Below are 23166 nucleotides of genomic sequence, written 5' to 3'. Positions count from 1 at the left end.
TTATTTATTTCTCGGAGCTCGTGTGATAAGGATAATGCTGATCGTCTAAAGCGCGCGATCTCGGTGTGCACGCGCTTTTATTAGCGAGCTTTATAATGAGAGTCACCTGAGGGCTGTTAGTGTGTGTGATCGTGTGTGTGTAAGAGAGAGAGAGAGAGAGAGAGAGTGTAATAGTGAATGAGAGAGTGTAATAGTGAATGAGAAAGAATGGGGATTGATAAATGTGAAGTGTTTAAATGTTTTAGGTGAACTCTTACCCCGTGGTAAAAAAAAAAAAATACTCCACGTTTATTCTGATTGAGAGAAAAGAGAATTTTTTAAAAGCTCATCCCATAATAAAACAATATTCAATCCAGAAACACTTTTTTAAAATCTAAACCTCGCAGAGAGAAACACTAAAAACCTTACACCTTTATTTAATACACAGAGAAGCAACTCAAACCCACAACCGTTTTAAAAACATTTTTTAAAAAAAGTTAAAGGACATGGAAAAACATTAAGCACGCGAAAACAAATTTGCTAAAAACACAAAAGTGTTAAACCTCAAACAGGTTTATGACCAGCACACAAAGAAAGCTCACAAAGCAACTTAAACATCCATTTAATAAACTGGTGAGTTAATATCTGTAGTCAATTTGTTGTCCTCATTAGAAACTTCCATTATTGACAAATAATGAAATTATGAGGCTTTATTATAAATTATATACATTATAACATTTAGATACTGAAAAGTACATTTAAATTTTCCTTGAAATGTGTTGCCCGTCATTTTATACCATGTTTTTTTATTGTGGGTGTGATTTTGTCATGTTTAAATTAAAAATATTAACATTTTCTTAAAATGAAAAATTTGCTTCCATATATTCATTGTGCTCAACAAATTCTTTAATAAAACAAGTCATTTAGATTTTTTACATTTAATTTTAATAATAATAAACATTTTGTATACTTCCCTGAAATTTATGTTACCCTGTAATTTTGGGGGAACTGGTTGATGTAATCAGTGACATCACATTGTCTTTTCTTGGGTTTTAACAACTGCTGTAAGTACATAAAGTATTTACACTCACATTATATTTCCTTATTTTATCATATTGTGTTTGTAGTTTGCTATTATCAATCTTAACATGTCCATCCTGTCATAGTGAAATATTAATAAATAAATAAATAAATAAATAAATAATGGTGACATAGTTGTGTAGTGCACTCTCAGAAAAAAAGATAAAGAAGAACAGTTTTGTACCTTTTCGATAAGTATTACCTACTTTCTGACCTTTTAAGGTACAGCTGAATTGAAGGTACAAACAGTAATTGTTCTGGACAGTGGGAGGAGTTTAGCTTTTTCTCAGAACAACACTGAGACTCAAACAGGAGGAGAATCCAGCAAGCTGTAACCATGGGTGAGTTATTAAGTCTTATATAATCCTTATTCTGATACTATAAAACTGATCTTATTTTAGTTTTCCTTGTTTTGGCCAACTCATGTGAGACATTGTCTTTCAGTGTCAGTTACATAGTTTAGGATAGCATGTAGATAACAGCATGCTAATCATGTTAAGATTCTGCCTTATGTAGCTTAGCACAAACATGTTAGCTCCTGGTGGCTAAGCTAATGCCTTATGTAGATTACAGATGTCCATGAATATCAGCTGTGGTGTAAATGTTGTAATATATTTTACCCCGTTCTGGATAGCTTTAGCTTACTGTTGCTATTTGGTTTAGGTTTAGGTTAGCTTACGACACTGCTATCTTTAATGTTATTTAGCACAAACGTTCTATCCCCAGGTGTCAGTTTACAGATTTTAGTTATATTAAAATGTTTTAAAAGGAATTGTATGACGTTCCAAAAGCTTGTGTTATCTTTATGCATGGTCATTAGTGATTGATGATGATAATTTACATTTGTTCATTTTATTGTGTTATCATGCTCATGTTGTTGTTTTTTCTTTTTTCCTAAACAGACAGTAAAAATGATCAGCCACCTCTTGATAGAAAGCAAATGCAAGCTAGAGACAGCCCGCATGGAAACCTGGACCACAAGAATTTAAAAGTTTAAGTTGTATTGTTGAAAAGTTATATTGTAGATGGAAAATTGTAATTTATATACTGTACAATTTGTGATTGATTGTATTTTGTAAAAGTTTTACAGCTAATACAAGTGTTTTATTTAAATATTAGTTTATTATAAACCTGAACTATGTATTTTTTATGCATACATTATACAAATAAATGTATTTTTTGATACATTATCATAGTCACTGATAATAAATTGATTGAATGACTTATTTAATAGGAAAGTGACTTTTTTTTTAATCATTCCCAAAGGAACACATTAGATGGTACAAAAGAGCTTGTCACTGTGGTACCTTCAAGGACAAGATTTGTACCTTTAATTAATACAACAATAATGTACCAGCAAGTTTATAAAACAAAAGGTACATTTTGGTTTTTCATGGTACAAAAACTGTCCTTGATGGTACAAACAGAATTGGTACAAAATAGTTTCTCTATATTAAGGTACAGTTGGGGCCCTAAAAGGCACTGCCCCAGTGACAATGGTTTGTAACTTCATTAGTACAAAACTGTACCTTCATTTACAAGAGTGTGGTTATCATGTGGCCTCGCACCTTCAGGGTTTGATTGCAGCCGTGTGTGTGTAAAGTTTTTATGTTCTCCCTGTGCTTGGTTTGTGTCCTCCAGGTATTTTGGTTTCTTCCCACAGACCAATGACGTGCAGATTAAGCTAATTGGTGTACTCATGGTGCTTGTGTGGTGTGTGTGTGTTTGCCTGCGATGGATTGGCACCCTGTCCAGAGTGTACCCAGCCGTGTGCCTTTTGCCCCTGTGATAGGATAGGCAGTGTATGAATGAATATATATATATATATTCATAAAAATTCTAAATATGATAAACAGAACACAGTCACCTTCAACAGTGAAGCTTTACTAACTGAAGGTCTACCATCTACCAAGGTCTACTTAAGCAAAAAAAAGCTTTTTTTATATTATGAAGTCTCAGAGGGACTTTATAGTCATATTGTCGCAACTACAAGGTAAAAGATAATTTGTGTGGCTCTGTTGAATTTTAATTAAAATTATTGGTTGCTTTAGAATATTTTTTCAGTACACACACGTTTTTCACGTTAATAAGAAACCAAAAGAACCAAACCTTTCCTGATGAGCTGGGAAAATCACAGCTTTAAGGTCTAACGCTTTATGCTCAGATGCTGAGTATTTAGAGCTGTCTACTGATTTTATCTTCACTGTTAGAGATTATGGACTGTAATGTGTTATTAGTTCCAATAACAGAGCTCGCCTTAATTTATCCCATTTTATTTTATAATTAGTTTGATAAAACATTTGATTTCAAACAGATGAGGCTGTAAAAGGGATTATAAGGTCAGGAAAGTTAATATGTTATACTCAACAACGCTCAGTGTAGAAGTTAAACTGTGATAAAGATAAAGATAAGTCATATGTATGGATTTTTAACAAGTTCATATACACTGCACATGAACTCTACACTAAATAAACACCAACCTCAGGCGTAGCGACAAGGTATCTTATCAGTGTGTAACGTTTTAAAGACTGGGTTCCATTGTGCTCCTCTCGCTTAAAATCACTGACACACACACAATGCTAAACAGGTTTCTGTTTGCACATTATCTGATAGAGTATACCTTAATCCAAGATTAAACCCAATCTGGATCAGAGTTAATCTTATGTGGTGTAAAATTGTTGTTTTAACTAGTTATCTAGTAAGGTGTCTTAGCTAGTTTATTCATTCATGATGTATGTACTGTATGTAGCACCTTGGTCCTGGAGGAACGTTGATTTGTTTCACTGTACTGAACTGTATTTGGTGGAAATGACTTGGCTTGACTTAGTCTTAGTTATAAGCATCATTTCTTTTTTTACTTATTTATTTATTCATTTATTTATTTATACAGACTCTAAGGCACATCTGAGCACAAAGCAGAGTTTATTCTAGTATCAACTGTGTGATGGTTCTCCTGGGCGGAGTGCACAGAGGCTAGACAACAATAGAAAATCCAGCACCTGTCTATTAGGTACTACAACATCAAACACTCCATACCCCCCCCCTCCCCCAACCCCCAAACACAAACACTTGAATCCCTGAAACCCGGTGCTTCCGAATGGCCCTGTGAGTTTTATCCTGCTTCATGCTGTTGCTTTGGCTGCTTCCATCACACATCTGATCCACATATACACTTAGCAGGGGCTTTACCCCAGATGCTCTGCCTGGCACAACCCTCCTATTCTATCTTGGGACAAGCACATCCATTGATTGCGAATCTATTTTAAAGCAACAATGTACAACCTTCTGACCAACATTTTTCAACATTAGTCACTATTCTGATAACAGCACTGGGGCGTGTCACCGGGTGTCATTCATGTAACCTGTGTATCCCGGTGTAGCCCGCCTCGTGGCTCCCCGGGACCTTGAATACTGGATAAAGCGGTATAGATAGTGAGTGAGTGAGCTTTAAACTCAGTACTTGGTTTGGCCCCTGTTTATTCTATAACAAAACCTGGACTCTTTAGGAATAGTTCTCAAGTGTTTTTGAAAGACTGTTTAAAGCTCTTCTTTGGATTTGTGTTCTGTCCTTTTTCAAAGTGATCCCACACTGCTTCAGTGATGTTGAGACTAGTTTTGGGGAGGCCTGTCCATGACTGTTAGTGCTCCATCATGGCTTATTTCAACTGAGATGCTCTGACTGCATTTGCAGTGTGTTTGCTCATTCACTCATTTATTAATCTCGCTTTATCCTGTATACAGGGTTGAAGGGGGTCTGAGACCTATCCCTGGAGACTTAGGGCATGAGAAGGGGTACACCCTGAACGGGGTGCCAATCCATTACACACATTACACTATGGGCAATTTAGAAATGGCAATCAGCCTAATCTGCATGGCTCTGGAGTGTGGGAGGAAACTGGAGTACCCGGAGAAAACTCCATGCACACATACCCGGGTGGAAATCGAACCTAGATCCTGGAGGTGCAAGGTGACAGTGCTAACGACTAAGCCACCGTGCCGCCGACAGTGTATTTAGAAAACTAAAATAAGAGGTTTGGTTCTTTGGAAGCAACATACTGTATGAAGAAATAGGCGGAGGGGTGGCTCCAGACTTTTGCACAGTCCTGTATACAAAAAAGGAACTGTTTGTATAAAGAATCGCGCGTGAAAGTAAAACATTGTGAATCATTTTCAAAGAATCCCAGGTGGAACATGTGTCAAAAAGAGAGCGTCACGTTTAACCACAATGTTCCCTTTCCCTAAGCAGGTGAGACACACGCACGCACGCACGCGCACACACCCCTCTCGATGTGGTTTTGGTCTGGGCGTGACAGGGGGCGTGGCTTGCTTTGACGCGACAGGTGAGAGCTCAAAGCACGAGGAGCGTGTGTCTCGCGCAGCAGAGTTTCTTCCTCCCGCCAAACTGGACAGGTAAGTAACACGCGCACCCATAAACATTATATATAACATAAGCGCGCGCACACCATCACCTGATTTTTTCCCCCCTCATCTTAGTGTTTAAAACTCCACAAAATATATATAATTGTTTGTTTGTGAGTGTAATGCGGCTAGTATATTGAGTGTTTTGTAGAAATCCCTGCACACGCTTCATTTAACTGTCTTTAAAAATGAAAAAATGTTTAAGTGTTTTACATTATAAAACACTGCAGGTTTCTGTTTTCATGGCGTTTGTGTTCGACCTGTTTCCTCACAGGTTAACTAGTTTAATTAGTTAATTGTCCTCTCACCTGAGAGCTTTTTTCGCGTCACAGAGAAATGCTTTAATCTTTACACTTTATCTTCAGAAACATTGTTTTGTTTTTTTTGGTTAGTTTATTCCCCCGACCTTATCAGAGAACGCTTTCAACATGAAAGTAAAAGAGTTTTAGATATCAGGCTTTCTTCTGAGTTGTATATGAATTGCGCATGCGCAGCAGGACACCTGGCTCTGAGGTGATACTGGAATCCTGCTTTGTTTTCTCTGGGTTTTTTAAAGTGATGTTAAACATGGCGTCTGGAAGGGTTAAGACATGTTTCATGTCTCACACCGGACACCTCCTCCAGGAGGATTTAACCCTGAAATCTCACTCATATCAGCTGTAGTAGTGATATTCTCCTCATCCAGCAGGAAACTCAGTCTCTTGAGTGTTACAGGTGATGAGGCTGTGTCAGCGTGCTCTTGAACAGTTTAGTGAAGATCTTGTTTGACTTCTGCTTACGAGTCCTCATTGTTCCTCATATCAGCTGTTATAATGCCGTGTTTAATTACGAGCTGTTTTGTGCTTCAAACCAAGCACTTAGTGTAGCAGCAATTCATCAACTTTTTGTGATTAAAAATCAATTGTTTTGTGATTAAATGCTTGTTTACTGTATGAATTTCATTTTGCATTTCCTCAATAAGCAGAATTAATGTTGCATTCCAGCGTTTTTGTTATTCTAACGGCATAATGGTGAGGAATGAGGTAAAGAAGTCTCGGCTGAAGCTCGGTAGGGGGATGATGAAACCGGCGTGTGGTCTGATCACATTCCAGCACGAGTGCCTGAGCAAGTCTGAGCACTTTGGTCGCTTGTGCCTGCTTCCTCTGACGCATGTTGGATTATTTTTCATGTTCCTTCAGTGCTTGACATCTTGTGTAGCTCTCTGTGTTACATGACTCTGCATTTTACCCCTCTAAGTTGGGGTTAAAATTATGAACAGTGCCCAGGGTCCTGCACCCCGACGAACTGGTTAGTTTAGATGTTTTAGATGTTTCACGGCACATCTTACACGTTTCCTGTACACCTGGGCATCAGATTAAATCTGGCTCGCTCATGGTGACTGGAATAGTTCAGCCTAATCCAGTTTTGTTTGTTTATTTTTTCTAAATTACCATGCCTTTTTGATTAAGATGCATAATAATGACCCTGCCCCAATTTCTGAAATTAGACTGGATAATTAATTAATTTTGCGAACACATCAGCACTGCAGCTGTGGAACAGAATGTGCAGTATGCACAGGCATTTATGTTAATATCAGTTATTTGCTTGGTGCATCATTGCCATGTTATTTATGCTCTTGCGTTATAGCAGCTATAAACACTGTCACTCACCAGCCTCTCTTTAAAGTTAGAGTTTTTGAAGTTAAAACAATAAAAAACCACAGCTTGTTTCATTATGTTGCTGAGAAACTGCGATAAAGTGTAAAGTACTCTGTCCTCCTGAAGATGTGGGTGAACATGGTTATACAGTAGTTTTACCTCTGACAGTTACACAGCATCCTTCCCTTAGGAATCTGATAGCTGATATTATAAGGATACCCAAGTGCTGATTTGATTCGTATCACGATTTAAGTTAACATTTGTCAGATACACGACCATACACGGAAGGATCTAGTGTGTAATGCTTATGTGACTGTCCGTGACTCATAATGGAAAGATAGGATGGAATAGAAAGATTAGACTGCAGTAAAAAGAAAATTGCACTCGAAGAATACAATTAAACTAAAGATAAAATAGAAATAAATGTAAAAAAAAAAAAAAATTAAGTATCCGAATTTTATAAACATTCTGATGTAATTTTGGATTGTTATAATACTAAACAAATTTAGCAAACAATTTGCTCTTAGTTCATTGTAAAGGGCAGTGGTAGCTCAGAGGGTTCAAGGCACTGAGATGCTGATCGGAAAGTCGGCGGTTCAAACTCCAGGTTCACCAGATTGCCGTTGTTGGGTCCTTGAGCGAGGCCCTCAACCCTGTCTGATTGTGCGCTCTGACCCCAGTCACGCTGGGATGTTTGCAGAAAGATTTTCACTGTGCAGTTATGTGTATGTGAAAAATAAAGGTTTAACTTATCAGGATGCTGTGCTGTTTGCCAGTGTGTGAGTATTTTAAAGCATCGCCTGTAAGAGTATAGAGAAACTGCAACATTTTGACATTTCAAATGCAACGTATTAAAAAAAAAAATCGTATAAGTCAGTGTTTCCATACATGAAAATGTCCTTGCATTAAAAAAAAAAAAAGTCTCAATATTGTGTCAGTCCACATCCCTGTGAATGAGCTGTTCACTATAAAAGCGATAACGTATCAGCGTGAGTACGCTAATATAAACCTGAGCTGCTGTTTGAGAAGTGAAAACACCTTCTGACCAATCGGAATCAAGAGCTCGAACCCTTTGTGGTGTTAAAATAATGGCAGCGCACTGATTGCTGCACTGAAGTCATTTATGAATGATTGTTGTTCTACGACTTTAAACTCTTTAAAATGGCCACCATGGTGTTTATTCCAACAGGAAGCTGTTTGTTTTCTCATGTTGATCCGTTTCAGTGTTCTGTCTGTGTACACACTGGACTGGATCAGCTCTTGTGTTTGTTTATTTTATTGTGCGTGGGTTAATCAGAGAGGGTGAACTGGGCGAAACTGGGGCTGTGGAACAGGTTCCCAGTCGATACACAGTCACTGTGAAGGAATTTCAGTCATTCATTTATAATGCAGGGAGGGAGCGAGGTGCACCGGTGTCGGGATCAGCTCTCAGATCTGCTGATGAAAATGATGCGTAAAGTGCTCCGGCATCTGCGGTATGAAGGTCCACCAAACAAGTGCTGAGTGTCTGTCTCAGCCTAAGAACTGCTCGTCCTAGTCTGCTTTGGACCCGAGAGTGTTTATCACTGTTTCTGTTTCAGAGCCGTAACACACCCTGTTTACCTGCTCGAGTCTGAGACAAGGATTAGTTCTTGTACGTTTGTAGGAAACCATCTCTCGTGATCTGAGCTGATTTCATACTGTACTGAACAGGGTTTGGGGTTTCTTGATCTTTTACATGTGTAGTGATTAAAAACAAACAAATTGTGTGTACATTATATTTTTCTTTTTTCCTCTTGTAGTTTAGAATTTTTATACACCTGGTGTGATGAGCTAGAAGGAATCAGGAGGAAGTGATAAAACCGTGACTGTAGAAGTACGTATCAGAGTGGTGTGTAATGCTGAAGATGGAGAGCTGTCATCACGCTGACGTGGACAAGTCGCCACTGTCGGCGTTTAAGCCAAGTCACTCGCGCAGCAGCAGCACCGGATCCTCTCGACTGGTGAGCGTCTTGGTTCGGTCATCTCTACATGTTTACATGTTTAGAATGTGCCAGGTTTTTATTGTACCCGTCACTTATTTTAAAACGATGCAGCTCTCCAGAGACTGGGAGGTGATGACGGACATCCAGTGCAGCTCAATCAATCCTGATAACAGCATTCCAGGGATTTGTGAAGGATACCTGATGAAAAAGAGGAAGTATCCGCTTCAAGGTTGGCACAAGGTGAGAGACGCGTTGAGAAGTACCTCATTGAAGCTATTCCAGTTTTTTCTGATCTCTGTTTGCTTTTTATGTGACTTTGGTCTTGCTGAAGGAACTGACTGAATGATGGCTGACTTCCTGTTATACCGGACTGCTGTATTAGCTCTGTTAGCATTGTGCACTCGCTTCCTTCTCTCGCAGTCTTTTGTTTTCCATCACAAAGTAAAACTGTTGCTATGATTTCCTCCTTAGAATTCAATGAATGTGAACAATGTCCAAACAGACTAGAACTTTTAGATCAGAAGTACGTGACCTGGAGTTATTACTACTGCTACTACTAAACAGATATTTAATAATTCCATAAAATATTTATAAAATGGTTCTATTTTTTTGATTATTAACTTCCCTGACATGATGGAGTGGGAACAAATTCTCAGACATTCTTGAAATAAACATCCCATAATGTCCATACATAAGTGAAATAAATATATATATATATATATATATATATATATATATATATATATTATATAATATAATTTTTATTATCCATAATTTCCATAATGTTATTGTATATAAAGCCGCTTTGAACACCACATAGAAATCAGTTTTCAACAGTGAAATGATTGAATCAACTTGGAGTTAGATTTTTATCATGAATTGTTTATAAATGTATCTGTATACTCATGATATAAAAAAAAAAAAATCAAATTTATTTACCATGAGGTATCACGTCATGGCCCTGAACGTGGTCTATATGAACGTATATATATTTGTGAATGTAATAACAGGAATGAAATGAAATGAAGCCTGCCCCAAGTGTTAAACCTCTGCACTGCTCTACGCTTCACTCATGCTGGAGTTATTCCGTGTATTTTGTAATTAAATGTTCGGATTTAATTGAATTTTTCTGTTCCAGAGATACTTTGTGTTGGAGAAGGGGATCCTCAGATATGGCAAGTCTCTGCAAGATGTGAGTTTTTAATTTGTATTTTTAATTTCTCAGGAGTAATAATTAGTTTTAATATGTAACACATTAAACATTTGTTTTCTTCCTCATCCAGATGAAGCGAGGGAAGAACAACGCCGCTCTGGACGTCAGCCTCGCCGTCATGTCCGTCAACAAGAAGTCCAGACGAATCGACCTGGATTCCGGGGACTCTCTGATCCACTTAAAGGTGCGTGTATACACGTGTACGTGTCCTGTCCATGTCTGGGGAAGCAATTAGAAAAAAATGTTTAATTAGTGTTTCCTCTCTCTCTCTGCAGGCTAAAAGTCAGGAACTCTTCTTTATCTGGATGACCAAACTAACTGCACACCGCATTTATAAGAAGAACGAGGCGATGAGCATCCATCATGGTGTCCTGCAGGCGTTTTCGGCAGGAAACGGCAGCGCCTTACCCGCCATGGCCAGTTTGGCTCACAGGAACCGGGCCATGATGGACACGGTGAGATGATGTCACTGCGCTCATTTATTTTGTCAGCTATTTAAAATTTTAGTCTTAGTCCTGGGATTAATGTCCCAGTTAGTTTTTATTGTGTTTAATCAATCTTGTCAGGTTTTAGTTGACTAAAAGTCTGGACATTTTAGGCTGGTTTTATTCTTATTATTTATATCTTTTATTTTTCACAAAATGATTATCTTAACATTTAAAATGTATCTCTTTCATCTGATGTAACAATTACCACAAAGGCTATAAACCTGGGTTATTTTTATGGTATGCCTTAATGCGTCTCTTCAGGTTTTTGGTATTTCTCTCAGTGATTGTGTTTCCCCACTGTTCCCCCTCTGATATTACTACACATTGCCCAAGTAATGATGATGTATCACAAAGAGTTAAAGATGACTGAGCTTGTAACATCCCGTCACTGGGCGCGCAAACTCCTCCTGATGATGCCACACGCCGTGACCCGGGAAACACTGCTGCTCATGTCGTAGTGAATAAACACTATCGCAGTGGATTGTGACGAAAATTAAATGTTGACAGAAATAGATACATGGTTTTATTCATTTTGAACCACATTTTAATCTCGCCTTTTTTTCGTCAACGCTATTGCATGCTGATTTCGTAACTGTATTAATATCCGTGACGTCTTGTTTTAGTTCCAGGAAAAAAGGTTGAATATTTTTCATCATTATTTCTGTTGAAATTAACATTATTACACAGGCATCCACCTGAACCTAACCCACTTCACATAAACTTCCTGATCTCATTATAGTTGTATAACATCTAATAGGAGTTTAAATAATGAAATTGGCCTGTGTTTTACACACCGGCCAAGAGCACATGTGCGACTAACTAAATAAATAAAATCATCATTTTGGTTTGCTTTTATTAATTTGTGCTAGCTTTAAAAAAAAAAAAAAAAAAAATTTTTTATAAAAAATGTATTTGTTATACTTTCCTAAAATGCACTTCTTTATTATCGTGTAAAATTACTTAGTTTTAACCATTTTATTTTTTTACTTAATCTATTTTGAGGTTTGTGTAAGAATTATAATAATGCTTGTGAACCAGCTAAATTTTATATAAATAAGTAAAGAACTGAGAGGTTTCACATTTTAAAGCAGTATGTACATTTTTGTTTATTTTTTTCTTATTTTTGTGAATATATTTTACTGAAGGACCAACCTTTATAACCTACTGTATCATGTTGCGTTTTATTTACTTTCTGTTGTGTAAGAATGTGGCAAGTCCTTTACATCCTGATGCACATTAGACACATAATATTGGTCATTACAATAGTATTGAAGTCTGAGTGTTTACACGTCATTGTTATCTAATGTTTAAAGGAGCGGCGTGAGAAGTTTCTTGGTGTGGCAGATTTGCAAAAAAATTCCTCTGAGGGATTGTATAATGATGAACATGTGGTCCAGTTAGACCTGTTTCTTTATTAAAAATGTTTGTTGCTCTTTTTAAAGCAGTGGCGTTCAGAGGAAGGTTGTAACCGTTTGTTGGCTTTGCTGATGCTGCTGCAGTGGAATTTGGGTCTAAGCAAACTTTATATTATAGCTTATGAAAAAAAAGTAGGATTTTTTTATTTAAAGCCAATTGATTAAACTGCAAACCAGCAGAGAATCAGACCATGTAAAAAATAATAAATAAATAAATTTATTGCACCCTTTAATCCTTGGTAATTTTCTTTAAAAATTTTATCTATATGCAGTACAATTAGGGCACAATGTAATTTTGTAAAGTTTACTTTTAACTAATCAGACATTCAGTATTGCAATTTCCACCCCAGAATAAATCTCCACATTGGGAGGTACAATGAGCCGAGTTGAGCAGTTCCCCTGTTATAAACGTGTTTCGAGAAGATTTTTAGTCATATTTCTTTCTCCCTCCAGCTTCCTCAGTACCAGAGCTCAGCGTCTGTGTTCCAGTCCACCACACTGGGTTCTCCGTCTCTCACCTCGTCACGGGTCAACAATAAAGTCTCTGCTTGGCTTCAGCAAACGCAGCGAGCTGACGCATGCCAACAAGGTTAACTTCTTCTTCTTCTTCACTTTATAGACCCCTCACGCACAGCACTGCTACAGTAGAATTGTGCACGTTATTAAGAGTCCATCATAATGTTTTCTTTTATGTGGAAGTCCACAAGAGTGCGGGAGTGAAGAAGCAGGTCATTAAAACCAACATCTTTCTTACCTTTTGACTTCTGACCCCCTGCAGAGCTGGTCCGCTGTCAGCTGGACCTGGCTGAACTAGGACGTCTGATTGAGATGCTGCACTGTCTGGAGGGGGATCTGCCCATCAGCAGCCAGGACCTGGAGAAGAGGATCAGCATGCAGGTGAGCGAGCACTTCATTTATGATCATATAACACACACACACACACACTAATAATAAAACCTGACATGAGATCTTTAGACAAACTGTGTGTTTTTGTCTTTTAGAATCTGGCTCTGGAGAAGCCGAAGAAGAAAGTGGGTAAAGTTTGGGGACACAATCGTACAATGTCACACGGCATGGTGAGTCTCACGCTCGTCTTCAGAATAAATACTGATCTGATTTATACTTGCCTATTAACTAATAAATAACCTCCCTCCCTCTCTGTCAGATTCCTGCCACTAATTACATCAACACGTTTTCCTCGTCCTCCGGTCTCGGTACGTCTCTCCAGTCCATCCCGGATTACGTCTACTCTCAGCTGTCCACTCCGGGCTGCACATCACCCGAGGGAAAGAAACTCCAGCAGAACATTCACGTAATGTCTCAGAGAGGTAAGTTCACTAACCACACATCACACTTCATACACCAAACCCTGAAAGCTTTCAAGTACTTGACCTGCTTCTCTGTACTTAACCTGGCCTGCACGGATCAACAGTCCACGCATCTCTGAAGTCCATCCATGAAGCGCTGACGCTGGAGCGTGAGCGTCTCACACAGGCCTGGACCGGGCCGGACCTGCGGCAGTCCACCTCCGACCAGCTCGCCTCGCTCTGCACCACTCTGTCTGAGGTGAGAGTCTTTTGTCCTTCTGCATGTTAAACACTAAATAGCGGTATGTTTTCTTTTAGTCCTTTACATTATTCAAAAGCGCTGACATGTTAGCGTTACCATTCTGCTAATGAGACAACACACTTTGCATTTAAGAGTTCTGGAAGGTTTTGTATTAAGCCCTATTCGGACGGGACTAGTTTTCCAAACGACGTTTGAGTTAGAATTTTTTTCAGACGCCGTCTGTCATTTCATGTATGCATTCGGACGGGACTAACATCTCCGTGTTTATTATGGAGGTAGGCGTGTCTGTGTTTTACATGTGGGTGTTGCACAAGACCACATGTCCAGGATGCGTGGATTCTATGTCCATTGTTGGTGCGCAGACTTGAATACCGGTGCACTAGAGATTTTGAAACGCGTTTTGAAAAAAAAATAAATAAATTTCGGCAATCGCATTCGGGTGGGATTAGATTTCTCAGAGGACCGCTGAGTTTGCTGAAAAACAGTAGGTAATTTGCTCTGGAATGTTTAGAGGTCGTGTGAGAGAGAGACAGACATGGCAGATTCGGACGGGATTAAAATCACAAAGTACGTCTGTAAAACAGAAATTTCTCCAACAACCCCCTGTAAAAGTAGTCCCCGGGCTTTAATCTGTGTGTTTATAAACCGTAATCAGCCATCATTACTCATGTCCACAAAACAACCACACACACTTCCTTCTTCTTTTAAAGGATGCCAATACTTGTGCTAATTAACCACCTAGTCTTAAATATCTTATTTTATTGATGCAAGTTTAAGCTTCCCCCTTTAAGGCCTGTAAGATGAAGCTCAGAATGTTGTGTGATGTTAATAAATGAGAGGCGTAAACGTGACCGGTATCTGTCTATAATCGTATGACTTTCAGTCCAATTAATCTGAGGTTCACATTTAAGTGTCGTTTATTTCGGCATGTTTCTTGTTTAAATGAACGTGTGGAAGGGGTGTGTGTAAACCTATATCTGCTTTACTCCCTGGACTTGGTGCCGCACCTGTGTGTGAAACAAAACCTCTAATTCCGTCTACTTGGATAAAAATAAGATGAACAAACTGGTTTGTGCTGTTTTAGTGTGTGTATAAAATGCCAGAAATGTAAAGCATGCAGCAGGTTCTCTGATCACTAGTGGTGTGCGTGTTTAACTGTACTTTATAATTACAGAAACTTAACATTAAATCTGCTTCTCGTTTTGTGTGTGTAAATCCTGTATTGATGTCCAGTGTAAGTGTGTTTTCTTTGGTTCCTTGGTGGACCAGTGACTAGCATGCAGCGCTTTCCCTGCCGCTGCCAGGTTTGTCTTCTAGTGAGGAGAAACGGCCCAGGTTCTAAGGGGTGGCATAAACCGGTGCACTCTTAGTGCCAGGCCCCCGGAAGGGCATCTCGCGTAAACAACCAACAAAAGTAAAAAAATAAATAAAACGCTGTGCCACATCAGACGACATGCAAATCTGTTGTACTTTGCTAACCCAAGTTCACCTGGAGAAAGAAAGTGTTTGGGGCGAAGGGGGACAAAACTCAGCAGACTTCTCCTCCTTTTTAATCTTACAGTAACATCATGGTTTCTGCCTGCAGGAAGTGCAGATGTGAGATTTTGGCCGTCAGTGGGTGGGGTCACAGATGTTTTAAATACCTTTGTTGGCACTGTTGTGACTCATTGTGTGCGTCTCTCTCTCTCTCTCTCTCTCCAGCTGGAGCTCCAGTCTCGTCTCACGAAAGTCCACTCGCTGTCTCTGTCCTCTGATTCGACTGAGGAGTCTTTCTGCACCGTGCGGCAGGATCAGGTGAGCGCTCGCATCACAGAGCTGTTCAGAATGATTTTACTGTTTGTTACTACTGTCAGGTTTTACTGTTCAGGCGTAACTGAATTTTGACTGGGCATGGTGCATTAAATCTATAGTACTATTTAGAAATCTTGAGGGTTCCATTGTGTTTTCCTTTCAAATGAAGGAGTTCCTGTTTTCTCTTGTTATAGCAGCTATAAACACTTGTTCCCTCACCAGCCTCTCTTTATTCCCTTTCTTCAATCTAAAAACTGAAGAAAGCGATGTGAACTGTGTCGTGCTTAAGATGTTTTAGTAGCGTTAAAATCGTTCTCTGTGAACAAACCGGATCAGAACGTAAACCTGCACTACTGTTAAAGAGAACTAATCAACACTGATTTGATCAATCAAGATAAAGACCGCACTGTAGATTGATCAGATCATCAGACCCGGAGTAGTCTGAGCTGATGAGTCTGAGAGGAGCTGGTTTTGTCTGTGTGTATTTACACCCTGTGTATGGATGTGTCTTCCGCTCAGAGCTGTGAGACGCGCAGCAGGCTGTCCGTCGCAGAGTCTATGGCCGAGTATTTTGACGCCACTGAAGTGTTGGTGTCTGAGAGTCTGTCGGAAAACGAGGCGTCTGACGAATCGGGACTGAGCGACGTCACCACCAGCAACTCCGAGCCAGAGGAAGCAAATGGTACCTCGTTAATTAATGCTCTAATCTATCAGACAGGAAGTAATTTGTCACTAATACATGGGTCACAAGGAGGAGTTTTCAATTAATTATCAGTAATATTAAATATATATTATATATAATATTACTTAAATTTAACATCTATTTAATAAATGTTTTGTCCGGTTTATTCTCTCTGCCTGTGTGTCATGGTGCAGCGCCAGTGGGCATGCAGTACCGCGTGAGCGTGTCGAGCGCCCCGCAAGTTCTCTCCAGCGTGCCGAAGGAGACGGGTCGGCGAACGGTCCTGCCCGCTCACTGCGCCGATAACAGCCACATCGGCATCCTCAGCATCCTCTACAACAACATCGGGAAGGACCTGTCCCGCGTCTCCATGCCTGTCGCTCTGAATGAGCCGCTAAACTTCCTGCAGAGGGTCAGCGAGGAGCTCGAGTACTCACAGCTGCTGGACATCGCCAACCGCACTGATGACCCCTACCAGAGAATGGTACGATCCTGTAGGGTTCACCAGGATGGGTTCTGTAGGCCATTCCACATCATACAGTCTAGATCGGTGTTATTTCTCATCTGTGACTCTGGATTCTGTAAAGGCTCACGTGATTGGCTATTTAACATCGTTTCAGTACAGGGTGGGTGAAAAATTAACTAGGCAAAATTTAATTACTATAGAACTTTGACTATTACGTAAGCCATGATGATAACTGAATAGACGATAGTAAGCAGGATTTCATATTTCTCGTGTCCATAGTACAGGCAGACTAAACAAAGATGGGCGACCGCTTGACTGTTCAGTCGCGAGCGCATTATGAAGTGCGGAATTCCATTGTTCTCGTGCAGAGGTGGTGGCGTACAGTAAGAGGGCAGAATGCAACACCCTGTATAAAGACAGTAAAAATTGTCATGCAAAGCTGATGGCCACACGCCGTCCAAGAAGTGGCCGATGCCCATGTTGAAATTTCAAAATTTGCGTTTAATATCTAGTAAAATATATGTTGTGTTTGAACAATTATTATTTTTTTCATTACCAGTTTTAATGCCTATTTACTTTACCCACCCTGTAGTATTCGACTTAATTTAATGATTTATATAGACATTGAGGACTCGCTCTTTATTCTTGTGTAATTAATTAAAATCATACACTTGAGGTAAAGCAATCATTCTAATTTTAGACTAATTTACTGGGTTATTTTTAAAGTTTTTATTTTTAAATTTTTTTTCTAGAGTGTAATAGTTTGAATAAGTGAGTATGAGATGTGCGTGCGAAGAATGTGTGGCGTACATGCGTTAAAACAGTGCAGCTGATTGTTTTAAGGTTCTTGTGTAAGTGAAACGCATTCCTTATCTAATCTGATGATGATGATGGAAGCATTCTTGTTAAACCTTTTCTTTTAACATTTTCACGTTTTGAACCCTGACGCTGCTACACACTGAATCTGAATATTTTTATAAATTTTTAATACAGGCTGTTTAGTATTGGGCGGGGGGGGAGGAGAACATAGTCGTCTTTTGCAATATAACATTTTTAGAAAGGAGATGCGTGCACGTTATTGTGTCTGTGATGATGATTTATCTGATTTTATCTTATTTTGTGTGTGTTTAGGTTTACATGGCAGTTTTCTCCATTTCTGGTTATGCCTGGGCCTCATGGAGGAATCGCTACAAGCCCTTTAATCCCGTGCTGGGGGAGACCTATGAGAGCATTAGAGAGGACCGTGGCTTCCGCTACGTTGCCGAGCAGGTACACTCACAATTATTCTCCCTATTTTCTACTCACTCGTCTGTCCTTTCCCCTACTTTCTACCCTATAGTCCTAATCCGGTGTTTCTCCTAGAAAGTCTAGGAAGTGTTTTTCAGGCATGGTGGCGAGAGAATAGAGATGTTGTGCACAAACTCCTAAAAGATTTTTTTTCTTAATTTGTCTTGTACACAACACATGACTTTTGGTGAATAACCTCCCTGAGTGTACTACAGAGTTGTGCTGATTTGGTCAGGCCACGTGCATTGCCATTTTAGCTGCAACTTTTTTATTGCATGAGTGTAATTTAAAATATGTCTACTTGCATATTCTATTGATTTAAAAACAAACAAAAAAAAATATTGAGTGTGCTATAGATGATCATGCTGATTAGGTGAGTTGAAGTGCTAGACTGTTTGTTTGCTGATTTTAAGACATCTGACTTGCTTTTATTTCGACACGCTGACGGGCTGCACGTCGTTACAGTTCTTTTGACTGCACGTGTCCTGATCCTCCTTTAAACCATACATTGTTAGGTTTTCACACCACACGTGTATAAAATGAGTGGAACTTGCGTTATTACAGTGAGCTGAAGCCTGTAGTTGGCATTAGTTCGGCGATAGAAGGTTAGACTGGTGCTGAAAAACACGTCTGGATGGGGAATTCCACCCTGTCGCTTTATTCTGACAGTATTACACACCGACTGTATGAACCAGTTGTCCATGACCCTACACTTACTGTATATTACTTGCACCATCACTAATAGAATCGGTGCTATCGGTTGGTACACTGTATTCTTTTTCTTTTTGTGTGACTTTAACAAGGAACCCTTTCGATGACATTTGGTTTTGCCCGATTTTGAGGATTTCATGAAAATGTGACATTGTATTGTGGCACTACTACAGCCTTTTTAACCTTTTTCTTCACTTGGCCTGTTGTTGCAGCACAGTTACCAAAGAACAGTCACTACACGCAAAAAAAAAAACATGCCACACACACTGTCTGTGTTCTAGAGAGAGAAGCTTTGTTGCTTTGTCTGCATATATGACAATTCTACGTCTACTCGTATTTCTAGACCTCGCTTGTTAAATTTAAACATATTAAAAATGTATTACAAATTTTTGCTTGTCTTGCAAAACACTTGTAGAACAGATTATTCACAATCTAAAGTTTACTGTATAGGTCACATGTTATGGGTATCTCCCCCCGCCCCCCCCCCCCCCCCCCCCCCACACACACACACATTATCAGATATGATTTTATAAAATATAACATTCCCTAGTGTAATATGAAGTCAGCATGTTTTTGTATTTATCGAGTTACTTTGATTTATATCCTGATCATGTGACTCTTTATTATAAAGCGGTCTGCTGGTGTTTAAATGCATTTAAAGATCTGATGAACGTGTGTTATACAGGTGAGCCATCATCCTCCTGTTTCTGCCTGCCACGCTGAGTCTGAGAATTTTACATTCTGGCAAGGTGAGTGTTTCACCTGGGATTGATTTAGTTACTGCTAAAAACATATGTTTGCTTACTGACATCTGATGCATAATTTATTTCCTAAATGCTAGTTCATGTAGACACAAGCGTCAGACTTTTCAAAGTGTTCTCTTTTCCATCCTGTAGATCAGAGGTGGAAGAATAAATTCTGGGGGAAGTCGGTAGAGATCATTTCAACAGGACTGGTGAATGTCGCACTGCCCAGGTGAGAGCTTGAGAAATTAGTTGTCTGTGGTTCCTGCTGGAGTTTAGCTGTGAGGGAAAAGTGATGAGAAATTACGTGAATTTTAAATATTGTTATTGAGTCTGGAGTATATTAGAGTAACTATGCACTTGTGAGGGTGTGTATATGTGTGTCTGAGTTCCTCTGTGCTTGTTCCAGGTACGGAGATCATTACGAGTGGAACAAGGTGGTGACCTGCATCCACAATGTCTTCAGTCAGCAGCGCTGGCTCGAGCACTACGGCGACGTTGTGATCCGAAACCTGAAGAGCGACGTCTGCTCCTGCAAAATGACTTTCGTTAAGGTGTGTGTGTGTGTGTGTGTAAGACCCCGATTTATGCATGCACAGTGTACATGTGCATTTGGGTAACAATAACTTATAATTTAGCTCGGACTTTTCCTCACTGTGCCTCTTTACAGTCTCGCTACGGTGATGGAGAAGACAAAAACCAGGTACAGGGTGTGGTTATGGATCAGACGGGAAACGTGGTGCATCGTTTCGGTGGCTCGTGGCACGAAGGCATCTTCTGCGACACTCTACCCAACCCACAATGCCTCTGGAAGCCCAGTGAGTCTCGTCACTGTTTCTCCTCTCTGCAGCATCAGTTTTAGAGGAATAATCTGCTTCATTTTACAGTGAGCATGTAAACTCTTTAATCTGAAGTTTTTAACCTGTGACCTTCGTTCCCTGTTCCTTTGTAATCCACAGATCCTCAGCCTGAAGATTATTTTGAGTATTATGGGTTCTCACGTTACGCCAGAGAGCTTAACGAGCTCACGCCTGAACTGAAGGAGATCCTGCCACCCACAGACACGCGCTTCCGCCCTGACCAGAGGTGTGTATTTACATCAGCAGAGCTCATAATGAAACCTGAGGTTTTGGGAGGGAGGAGAAGGCTGAAGAATAATATTTACTGACTTTTCTTTCTCCAGGCTTCTTGAGGAAGGTAAAGTGACTGAAGCGGATAAGTTAAAGGATGAGGTGGAGGAGAAACAGCGGGAGCGAAGGAAAGAACTGGCTAAGAGAGGAGAAGAGCACATCCCTCGTTTTTTCAGGTGAGCCTCGTGTTTTTCATTATGATTAGTAGCAGATCATTTTAGAGAGATGAACTCTAGTCTGAAATTAGCCTAAGCTAAGTTTGAGCGTTAGCACTGTGATTCTTCTGAATCTCACAAGGACTGTGTAATCTTCATGTAATCAGTCTGTGTTAAAGAGGATCAATCACTCCTACACACACTGTATCCAGTCTTCTCACCATTTTAGTGATTTTTACCCTGTAAATAAATCAAATTCAAATTCAAATTTTATTTGTCACATACACAAACATACACAGTACGAAATGTAGTGAAATGCATTATACGACTGCCATTGACCCTAAAAGAGAGTTAAATTTTACAAATAAGAAATAAATATGAATAAAAGAAATACGATAGAAATTAAATTAAAAAATTAAATTAAACTAGGAAAAATAGAACTAAAAATAAAAATAGAAATGTGCTAGGAAAAAATAGAACTAAAAATAAAAATAGAAATATGATGTACAAAATAGAAATATACTGTGCAAATTGAAATGTACTGTACGGTGTGTGCAAATATGCATAGAGCAAAGTGTCTTAGTGCAGAGGTTATTAAAGTGTCTTTGTGCACTGGTCCAGGATGTAAACGTAAAACTGTAAAATGTAGTGTAGTTGTGAAGGTAGGTGTGCAAAGTTATTAAAGTGTCTTTGTGCAATGGTCCAGGATGTAACGTACAACAATTCATTAAAAACACTAATTCATTTCTGTACGCTAATGAGTCATTAAAAAAAAAAAAATTAGTGACTGAGTTGTAATGTTTTCCTACATGGCCTACCTGACATGATGTTGTAGCTATTGTGGGTAAATCAAGCTAAAGCTTTACAACCTCCAAATTCATGCTTGCCATTTTTTCCCTCTTCAGGAAAACGGTGGATGAGGCAGGCCGAGAGATTTGGGTCTTTAACGGAACCTACTGGAAGATCAGGGAAAGCCCTGGATTTGCAAAGACTAATAATCTGGAACTTTGGTGACCTCGACGGGTGTAGATTTTCTTTTTTCTTCTTCTTTTTTTTTTGTAATAAAAGTGCAATATGTATCACTTCTGCTGAATCAGAAATCCTCTAAAGACTCCAACACTGAACCGATTCGGATTCATTCGAATCGGCTTGTGGACGAAGGGATGATGGAATGGAATGGCGTGCTGATGAGTCGTGCATGTGTGCGGTGACGACACCCGTTAGGAGCAAGTGAATACTGATATTTATTTATTTCCATGATGCTCCTTGCCTCATTCCTCAGCGTAGACATTGTTGATCATGCATGTAAGGTTGTTTAAAACGTTTTAGTTTTTATCTTGGGTGTTTTATTTAAAAAATGTCCTGTACTGTTAAAGCAAAGGTTTACTTCAGGTCGGGTTCTTTTCTTTTTTTCTTCTTTCTTTTCTTAGTTTTTTTTGGTTGTTTACACTTAAGTACTGTAACTGGCACATGACTCCTTACTATGTTCTTTATGAAGCTGATTATGTCGATGAAGCGCATTTGAACACGTCGGACCTCTATCCTGTGTGTCAGCCCTGCTGATTATGTAAATAGTCCTTGTCTCGTTAAAGCAAAGTGTAGCTGAAACCGGTGTCCCATGTTTCGCCGGCTGGAATGAACTGATGAACCTGTGTGTTTTGTGTGTGTACCTTTCAGCTGCACTGGCTAAAGGAAAAGAAAAGCTGTGTGTTTTTAGTGAAGAATTTCTGATTGTATTTATACACAATTAACTGAATAAAACTTAGGGGAAAATAAACCATTACAGTGTCTGTTTTATTTCTTAATTTAAAAGCTTAACTACTGTCTAAGAAATATCTACACAATGCTGTCAAGTGCAAAAAAATTAATCTCTTGGCCTTTGTGTGCTTGGTAAAATCCAGGTGTCTAAGGTTTGTTTAGGTGTTTAATTGTGTCAGGGCTTAGTGCTGATTGATCAGGAGGGACATGGAGTGAACAAACTTAAGCTCAAGGTGTGCTGGTGAGTTGCTGTATAATTCCTAACTCATGCTGATGTTTGCAGATGTTTCTGCAGTTCCCTGATCTCACACAAAAGCTACTTTCTGCACAACAGAACCTCAACCTGTGAGAAGAGCTCATTAATTAATCAATATTAAACCCTGCTACATCCTCATTCCTAATAATTACAGACAGCTTTCTTTATAAAGGTGGCATAGTGGTTAGTACTAGTAGGCATAGTAGGGTCCAGGGTTCGACTCCTGGCTCGAGCCTGTGTGTAGAGTTTGCTTTTTTTTTTTTTTTACCTCAAAGTACTCCAGTTTCCTCTCATAGTCCAGAAATGCAGCTAGACTGTCCCTGTTTGAGTTCCTTGTCTGGGGTTGTTCCCCTACTCATGCCCCACTAAGGTGTGAAAAAGTTAACATGCCCCTTTACAGTCTAGTAGTTTACTCACTCTAGC

At 39.3% G+C, this 23166-nt stretch overlaps 1 protein-coding gene across 1 annotated transcript; it reads left to right on the top strand.

Moving 5' to 3' along the window:
- The first annotated feature begins 5406 nt into the window (after positions 1-5406).
- Positions 5407-22509, top strand: LOC128519661 (oxysterol-binding protein-related protein 6-like). Its single transcript, XM_053493474.1, has 22 exons — positions 5407-5469; positions 8897-9097; positions 9191-9319; positions 10218-10271; positions 10363-10476; positions 10568-10747; positions 12649-12784; positions 12974-13092; positions 13197-13271; positions 13361-13523; positions 13628-13761; positions 15466-15558; positions 16075-16237; positions 16432-16721; positions 17835-17972; positions 19387-19450; positions 19598-19676; positions 19854-19998; positions 20115-20262; positions 20404-20530; positions 20628-20750; positions 21635-22509. Exons 2-22 carry the CDS (start codon positions 8993-8995, stop codon positions 21741-21743), a joined length of 2688 nt encoding a protein of 895 aa, XP_053349449.1. The 5' UTR covers positions 5407-5469; positions 8897-8992; the 3' UTR covers positions 21744-22509.
- Positions 22510-23166: the final 657 nt, after the last annotated feature.

The sequence above is a fragment of the Clarias gariepinus genome, chromosome 3 (genome assembly GCF_024256425.1).
Source record: "Clarias gariepinus isolate MV-2021 ecotype Netherlands chromosome 3, CGAR_prim_01v2, whole genome shotgun sequence".
In the NCBI taxonomy this organism is placed as follows: domain Eukaryota; kingdom Metazoa; phylum Chordata; class Actinopteri; order Siluriformes; family Clariidae; genus Clarias; species Clarias gariepinus.
This window is presented reverse-complemented; position numbering and strand designations above follow the sequence as displayed.